Genomic DNA, 8,888 nt, shown 5'->3' on the forward strand with positions numbered 1-8,888 from the left:
CCCCCCCCCCGCCGCAGGCCGGCCGGCGCGCCTCGGCCGCGGTACCGGGAAAGTCCCGACCCGGCTCCGCCTCCCGGGGCTTCCCGGACCCGGCTCCGCCCGGCGGAGACAGCGGGAGGGCGGGCCGGGGGACCCCCGAAGGGACGGGCAACTCCAGGCTGCTGCATGCTGGCGACATCGCCTGTCCGTGGCACTCGGGTCAGGGAACCGAGCCCCGGGCTCATGGCTGTCCCCCGAGGGGAGGGACAGGACCCTTCACCCCATTCCCAAGGCCAGCTGCTACTCAGCGGGGAAGGACCGTCTGCCTCACCCATGGATGATTTTCACTTTTATTATTGTAAATTCACTGTTGTCTTTATATATACTTTTTAAAAAATATATTAGATACAAAAGTCAGAAAGGCTCCTCTTTGAACTACATATACTGGTGGATTTACAGGCCGGTTTGGAAAAGGTGGGCAAATAGGAAAGCCCAACTTGATCAATGCGCACAGCAGCAGCAGCAAATGCCCCTCTCCAGGGACAAGGAGACTATATATATATATATGTATGTGTATATATATATATATATATGTTTGTAGATCTATGCATACACACACATGCACGCACACACAGCACTCACACCCCTCGACACCTCAGCCCCCTGCCCAGGACAGCCCAAGGATGCTGCAGCTGAGTGGGATGCATTGGCCAAGGCACCAGAGGACGGATTTGGGAGTCCCAGAAGAATGGGGCACACACTTCCTCTGCTCCTACAGAAGTGCTTCCCCTTTCCATGGCTGCACTCCCTGGGACAGCTTGGGCTGGCAGCAGCACAGAGCAGAAGTCCCCTGGCCAGCAGGCACGGTGCCTGTAGGGCATCCCCTGTATGATGGTAAATTTGAAGACTCATTTCCCAAACTAGCTGGAAGCAGGGAAATGCTGTGACCAGGGAGGTGAAACCTGCCTCATCAATTCTCAAAGCTGAAAAAATGCAGGAAAAGCCATTGACTGATGGCATAGAAGGCCCTGAGCAGTGAGAGCCCTGGCACAGGGCAGGGGGGGGTGTCAGTACAGTCCAGCTGGGGCTGCTGGTGCCATCCTGCAGCAGAGTGAGACACCACACCCACCTGGGAAGGCAGGAGGGAGAGAGCCCCTGCTGCCACCCTCACTGGGGTTGCAAGCGGACTGGCAGTGCAGTCACTTCCCAAGGGAAAAGGCACTCTGTGTTTTTGGCTCCTCTGACAGTCACAGTAGCCAGCTGGAAGGCTGGCTTACCCCTGTGGAGGAGGGAAGAACAGAGATCTCATTCCCTTCCAGCCCACCACATCCCTTATGGGAGGAAGCCTCAGTATGATTGCCTTCAGCAGCCTGACTCAGACCAGGCTACCCCAGAGGCTCAGGGGCAGCTCCTGGCTCTGCTGATAGCACCAGGTTGGCATCCCCACATCCCAGCAGTGACCCCAAACCCTGTGGGCAGGGAAGGGACAGCTCTTGCAGGGGCAGCAGCTGCCAGAGGAGCACTGGACACAGTGCTGCTGAGAGTGGAGGGCACTGTAGGCCCACGTGCGCACACACACAAAAATACATAAACACACACACACATATACAAACACATAAACAGACACACATAAACACACACACACACACACACACACACACAGCAGCGGGGTTTTCAGAGATATTCAAGGTGGGGAGTCACTGGCAGAGCCCAGTTTGGGGTCTCCACTCTGGGCTGCCTCCTGTGGGGGTCAGGCCATAGCCAGGCCCTCCACGTGGCTGTGGATGTGGGCTGTACTGGACAGGCTGCTCTCGCCTTTGTAACTTTTGGGGGCCCGGCTGGCTTCAGGACCAGGAAGGTGTCTGTGGAGATGGCCCCAAACTCAAAGGTGAACGTGCCGTAGAAAACCAGGACATCAATGATGAATATCCACTCACACAAGGCAGCCACATGCTGTAGCACAAAGCTCTCCTGGATGAAGAACACACCACCTGAGGGTATCTCAGTCAAGGATAGTACAGCTGAACCCCAGCCACCCCATGGAGAGCCATGTCCCACTGTCACTGCATGCTGGGGTGGATGTGAGTACCCATCCTCTGCAGGATGGGTACATCACCACCACTCCTAACACTGAGAAACCCCCACGGGCTTCTCCCAGCACCAGAAGGGCCCTGGCACAGGTGAAGTGGTGGTACATGTGCCCAAACCAGCCTTCATAAATCACCGATGCCAGGCCGGGATTATCTGAAGAGGCCAGGGCAGGATGAGCTCAGGCTGCAGGTCTCAGTGCAAGCCACGTGCCCAGATGCTCAACTTCCCCACACTCCTTGCCTCTTCCACAAGCCATGCTGGTGGTCTCCATCCCCTCACAGAATGCAGTCAAAGATGATAAAACTCAGCCTTTGAAACATGGTTTGGACTGTTGCATCCCAGTCCTGCAGCACCTCCTGTCCTTCTGTGCTGCAGGCTGGCCCACCCAGAGACGGGGCCAGCTCCCACTTCTCCAGATCCTACCACTACCAGGATTTCTTTATCCTTCTCTCATCCCCACCAAAAATCTCCAGGGAAACCTACTGCAAGAGCTACCACGGGTGAGGGGAAGAGGTACATTCCCCAGCCCTCCAGGCAAAGCCTCCAGCAGTACCATCCCTTCTGCAAGTGAGACCAAGATCTGGGAGAGCTGCAGAAGCAGGGACCTGACCTGTACAGTGTAGAGCCCTCTGCTCACTCCACCCATCCCAGAAAAGATCCCAGCCCTCTCCCCACACTGTCCACATCACAGCTTACTGCTTGCCCACTGCCAGTCCCAGAGCTTACAGAGCAGAATGGCCACAGCAGACGGGCACTACTCCTGTCTTTCTTGTCCTTACATGCCCTTCCTGTCCCTCCCAGCTGGCATGGCCCTGCAGCAGTCCTGCCTCCACCAGCTCCCTGCCTGCTTCCCAGCCTGCTTCCCAGCCTGCCTGCCTGCTGTGGTGACAGAGCAGGACCCTCTGATATGTGACAGGCCTGTCAGCACCCCCAGGCTCCTCTTGTGCAGCTCATCTCAGCCAGACCCCAGCCAGCCTCTTTGGGATCCATGGACACTGCAGGCTTTTTCCCCTTCCTGCCCAATAACCACTACTTTATTTCCCAATTTGTCCCCAACCTCAGTCCCAAATAAGCTCCTCACTCCCCAGCTACACACTTGGGACCATTCTTTGAGCTCCAGCCCACCTGATGCCATGACCTCCCTCCCTGGTAAAGTGTTTGCAGACCCCAGTACCTGCTCACCGAACCCTTCCTTGTCCCATGGGCAGGTTGGCTGGCGAGTGCCCAGAAGTTCTAGCTGGCAGAGGTGCTGCCATACACCCACCTGGCACCTGCACACAGCGCTTTTGTACTCAGCTTCTGTCAGAGAGGTAACCCAGGTGGACTTTGCATTGCCAAGGGCTCAAAATACCTTTGTCCCATTAAAAAAGTCCAACAATTAACCAGACCTGGGTGGTGTGTGACTGGAGCCTGCAGTGGTGGCTGGGCTGCAGCAGCCAGGGCACAGCTGGTTTGGGGCATGCCAGCACTCCAAGAGATGTTCACCAGCATCCCTTCCCCTCCTCAGCCCCTGCCCAGCCCTGGTACTGCTTCTCCTCTAGCCTACACCTGCAGGAGCTGCCCACTCTCAGTGCCCTGCCCAGCTCCTCTCCTGGCACCATGCCTCATTGCCAGACCAAAGGATAGAGAATTTGGGGCATATACCCCACTGTGAGGACCACCATTCACCAGCTGATTCCCAGTGTTCTTCCCACACCCCTGAGGATACTGAAGACGAGGGTGAAGAAGGCCACGGTGGTGAGGATGCTCCGTAAGTGGCCAGTCCAGTACTGCCCTCGGGTTTTAGCCATGCGGTAGGTGAGGATGGACTGCAGGAGGAGGAACAGCATGCTGGTGGGAAAGGCCACCCCCGCCCCAATGTAGTGTAGCACCTTGGCGTGATCCACCTGTGGGGAAGAAACCATCAGTGCCAACTCCCTGGGACACTGCCTATCACAGCGTGACTCTGCTCCAGGAGTTGTACTCCTGCCCAGGAAGGGGTGCAGACAGCGCTGGGAGCAGGGCCAGGCAGCTCACCCTGTGCCTGACTCCAGGCTGAAGAGCAGACTTGGATCCACCATCTACTGCTGGGATCTCAAAGAGCTCTGTTTCTTTTATCCATGGGCCAGCAGCCCTGCTGTGCCCAGGGGCAGGGGCTGCCCTCTGCCCTGAGCAACATCAGGGACTGCCTGCACCTCTCCCGAGGGTCACAGCCCAGCGCCACTCACCACGGCTGGGCCACAAGGGGGATCGGGGCCTGCAGAGCTCCTCCCGGGGCTGGTGTGGGCAGCAGCCTCCTGCCAAGGGGAGGGACTGGCTGCCGGGAGGCCGGGGCCTGGCAGAGCAGGCAGGGGCTGAGCACCGCCGTGCGCTGCCAAGCCTGGGCCCGCTCTGCTCCCCGAGAGCACAGGCTCTGCCCCGACAGCTTCCTGGCATCACCCCCTGGGCAGGATCAGGAGCAGCCTGAACAGCATGTCCCTGCCCCCGCACACGTCCATGGAGAGGACAGATAGTGCAGAGGGGGCTCAGGTAAGGGTTTAATGAAACCCAGCAGCTTCATCTGGACTTGAACTATGAATAAACAAAGAGGACACCCAGTACCCTGGGAAGCATGGCACTGACTCAGGGGAAGGGAAGGATTGCATGGATGGGATGCTGGACCAAACTGACAACCCCAAACCCTACCCTGCTGAGCACAGCCACTGCCCCACTCCAGCCAAGGCCCTCTCTTGCCCCCTACCCCAGGGGCTCCTGAGGAGATGCCTTACCTGAAAGTTGCCCACCATGGTGAGGCCAGCAGCGCAGACCCAGCCAGTGGCCAGCCCCAGGGTGTGGAGGAGGGACGGCCCCAGACGCTCCAGGAGGTGGGCATAGCGCAGCAGGCCCACCAGGATGACTGCAGGAGGGAAACACAGCCCTGTCACACACCACTGTCTGCAGCTCCCTCACCCACTGCTGCCCCATGCCGGGGGGGTGCAGGGCAGCCTCTCCCAGCCCTGCTTCCCCGGCAGCAGGCACTCACCCATGAAGGAGCCCAGGCTGCAGATGAGGCTGAAGAAGCAGCTCTCGGGAGGCAGGGTGCCACACTTGCTGTGGGGACAAACAAAACCCACAGAGCACTCAGACAGGGGGCACTGGGGTGTGTGCTTGGCTCCCTCCTGGGTTGCCCCAGAGGGGTCTCAGAACAGCTCTGCCCCCACGCTGAGGCTGCTCACCTGACGAGGGGGATGTGATCCAGCGTGCAGCAGGAGCTGGGGCCATCCATGTCACATGACTGGTTGTAACTCCTGCCAGCAGCAAAGGAACAGGGTTAGGAGAGCCCAGACACTGCCCAGGACAATCCTGTCTCCTGCCCTGCAAGGGCAGCCGAGTTGCTGTGCAGTGAGTTCAGCCCAAACCCAGGGATGTGCCCACAACCTCCAGGGAGTGACCCAGTGCCCAACAGGCAGAATCACGCCTGTGTTTCCACAGCCTGTCCCCTGCCTGCTGGCTCTGCTGCTCACCCAGAGCCCCCTTCTGTGAGGGAGAGGCCATGGCAGGGCAGAGGCTGTGTGGGCCGGGGTGTGGGCTCAGGGGGTTCTGGCAGCCCCACACCCAGACAGGAGCAGGAGCACCCACCTACCAGCCCCCTCACATATTCCCGGGATGGAAACACCAGCGAAGCTGGGCACGCAGCCATTGACTGCTCCAGGTTTGCAGGGGATGGGTTGGAATGCTGAGCTGTGTGGGGAATGGCCCCCACAGCCACAGGCACCCCTGCGTCAGTGCCACCACACCTGGGAGGGCAGGAGCTGGGAGGCACTGCCTGAGGGACAGCATGACCAGAGCCAGCCCCAGGCTGCCCTGGAGCCAGCACACCAGCAGTGCGCCCGGGCTGGGCAGGGCTCTGCTGCCTGCACCCACCACAGTGCGCTGAGAGCGCCTCCTGCACCCACAGAGCCCGTGAGTCCAGCACCCCGAACTCTTATCAGCCCTTCCTGTACCACAGCTGCTGCCTGCAACCCTAACCAAATTCCACCACGGGGTTCATGTGTCCTCAGCCTCACAACTCTCCCAGGAGCTGGCACACACTGGACTGGGGTTTTGTGTGTCTCTTTGCTGCAGCATCACCCAGGCATCCAGCACCTCTGCCTGGCATGGCTTAGTGGAACCCCTGCTCACACCACAGGCAGTGAGTGCAAAGTTCTCTGCCCCAAAGGGCCTCCTCAGGCACCCTGAGTCTCACGCGGCAGGGGGACTGAGGGGGGATAGCAACTGTGGGGGGAGCTGTGGGGGAACAGTGCTGCCCTATCCCTCGCCCAGGCTGTCCATCCACCACCTCCAGCAATGCAGCAAGCACATGGTTAAAAAAGCCTTTTTGGAAAGGGCTGGGTTGAGCTCTGATGTTTTTTCAGTCTCCTCAGTTTACTGGTGCCTTTGTTTTCCAACCACTAAACCCAAGCGAGGCGTGGAGCCCCACGGCCTCCTCAAAGGCTGCTCTTGGGGCTGTGTTTGGTTTGGGAGGTTTTTTTTATTATTATTTTGTTTAAAGCAAGCAGCCCCAGGCCGGGAAGCATTATTAGTCATTAAGGGCTGGCTGTGCTGTGCGGCAGAGACAGCCCGACACACACATTCTTCCCAGGGCAGAATCAGCCATCAGGCAGGAAATGGCAGCAGGTTTTTTTTTTCACTTCTTCAAACACTCCAGCAAGAATTAAACTAACATGGATCTTTCTGGGCAGATTTTTAAGGCGACGCTACAAGCCAAAAACCCTGCAGAAGGAGTTGCCAAGAGACCAAACAGTGTTTCTTTTCCCAGCCCTTGTCTCTTCCACGCCTCATCCCCCATCTGGGGGTGTTGCAGGCAGTTCTGCCCATGGGGTGTCTGGGTGCTGCAGGACCATCCCATCCCCCTGGCACTGCCAGATTTAGCCTCAAGCAAGCAAGTCACAACCTTTTCCATGGAGACACACAGCCCTCTGTAATTCCCTGACCACTTATTTTCATACTTTCTCCATGCTGTGTTTTTTGAAAGGCCTCCTTCTCCCCTGCCTGGTTTGCAGCGAGGTTGGACTGTTCAGCAGAGTAGCCCTTACCACAGAGAGCCTGAGCAGGGGAGGGAGGGCAGCCCAGCCCTGACAGCAGCTTGATCCCAAGCTGTTCTGCTCCCAAAAGCCACGGGGCTGGGCAGGAGGCATGTGCCCTGTGGCATTTGCACTCCATCACCACCATGTCTGCTGGGGAAGAAGGCAGCTCTGTGCCCCTTTAATGCTCCCACCATCCCCGACCCCCTTCAGCACAGTCATGGTGCAGGGAGTGCCTCAGCTACCCAGTGGTCTAGCACAGCTTGGCATACTTGAAGTGGGACAGGTATGGAGGGACTCAGCATTATGAGTTCTTTAATCAAGCCAGGATGTGCCAAAAGCCCCTGCTCTCCCACAGGCCTTACCAGTTGTGGACAGGGCAGATGTGGTTGTTGGACAGTGCCATGGCATATCTGGAGGAGAGACAACAACAGGGTTACCACAGCCACCCGCCTCCCTGCACCCCCTTTCCCTGCCAGCACCCAGAGCAGCCCCAGGGACTAGCTGCCAGAGCAGAGGATACAGGCCTCACTGCCTGCCAGGGGCCAGCACTCATCCTGGGGCACCCCCCAGCTTTACAAAGCAGGAAAAAGAAAAACAAGTGCAGGAGCACATGCTCCACAGAACTCCCACTGCTGGGACCAGGTTCCCCTGCCTTGTACCCCCATCCCTGCTGAGAGCCACCTCCTGCTCCAGTTCAGTGCAGCTGCTTCTGTGGGGCCTCTTCTCCATCGCGCTGCAGTGCTCCACAGGCTCTGGGGGACTGCTCTGTCACAGAGCCTCCCTGGCATGCCCCTGCCAATTGGGGGTCTCCACCAGCCCACAGCTGAGCCAGGTGACACCCCGTGGTGCTGGCTCTGCCGTGCTTCCCCCAGCCCCTGGCTGGCCAGCAATGAGCTAAAGGAAGTCTGGAAAAGTGCTCTGGGAGGGCATCATGGGGAGAGCAGCTCCATCAAGCATGTCACTGTGGAGTCACCCTTGTGCCTCAGTCAGTGTAACAGGCGGTTCATGACATGCATCCTGCTCCACTCCAAGGACTCTCAGCCCCATGGCCCCCATCCCAGCCATCCAGGAGCCCTCCTGCCCAGCAGCCACAGCAGTGGGCAGCACCCTGTTGTTCAAATCACTGGTGGTTGTGAACAGCTCAGGTTAAAAATAGGCCCCAACACCAGTATGAAAACTCCTCTCCTGCCCGAGGTGGCCGTGTAACAGCTGGGCTGCAAAAGGATGATCCCAGAACAGAGGCAAAGAGCAGCACAGGTGGGGGAAACCAAGGAACAGCTTTCCCAGCCACCAAGGAGCAGAACCCTCACCGAGCCATCTCCCAGCACAGGTCTCCAAAAGAGCCACTCCCAGGGTAGCTCAGGCTGTGAGGATCATAAGCAGCAACTGCCACCTGTGCTGCTTTGGTCCGGAGGTGCATCTGCCCCCCAGGGTCACTCATGGGAGACAGCCCATGCTTTGCAAGGTGTCTGAGGGAACACCTCGGAACTTTGCAGCATAAGTTCCTAGCACCAGGAACAATCAGCTTTGTCGTGAAGACCTGCAGGCATGTGGGGTGCATTTGCCCCATCCCACACCCCAGGAAGTCCCACCACCTATATTGAACCTCTTGATGCCTTTGAGAAAAGTCCTTCATCCACTGCTTACCTGTGTTAAGGCCTGAGAAATGGACTTCTGGGGTGGACTAGTACTGTTCACCCATCCATCCATCCATCCATCCATCCATCCATCCATCCATCCATCCAGCCATCCAGCCATCCAGCCATCCCTCCA

The 8,888-nt window shown here is 58.3% G+C and overlaps 2 protein-coding genes across 2 annotated transcripts in view; both read right to left on the bottom strand.

Annotated features, from left to right (window-relative positions):
• NFKB2 (nuclear factor kappa B subunit 2) overlaps positions 1–178 on the bottom strand; it is a 10,664-nt gene extending 10,486 nt beyond the window's left edge. The window contains 1 exon segment of the mRNA XM_031061759.1: positions 46–178. Coding sequence (XP_030917619.1) covers positions 46–178 — 133 coding nt within the window.
• Positions 179–317: 139 nt separating this feature from the next.
• Positions 318–8,888, bottom strand: part of LOC102036072 (transmembrane protein 150A-like) — a 9,877-nt gene continuing 1,306 nt past the window's right edge. Inside the window, 7 exon segments of the mRNA XM_014309187.2 lie at positions 318–1,824; positions 1,827–1,970; positions 3,779–3,956; positions 4,818–4,945; positions 5,072–5,139; positions 5,265–5,336; positions 7,478–7,525. Of these exon segments, the coding sequence (XP_014164662.1) occupies positions 1,730–1,824; positions 1,827–1,970; positions 3,779–3,956; positions 4,818–4,945; positions 5,072–5,139; positions 5,265–5,336; positions 7,478–7,525 (733 nt within the window). The 3' untranslated portion in view covers positions 318–1,729.

Source organism: Geospiza fortis, unplaced genomic scaffold (assembly GCF_000277835.1).
Source record: "Geospiza fortis unplaced genomic scaffold, GeoFor_1.0 scaffold130, whole genome shotgun sequence".
NCBI classification, from domain to species: Eukaryota; Metazoa; Chordata; class Aves; order Passeriformes; family Thraupidae; genus Geospiza; species Geospiza fortis.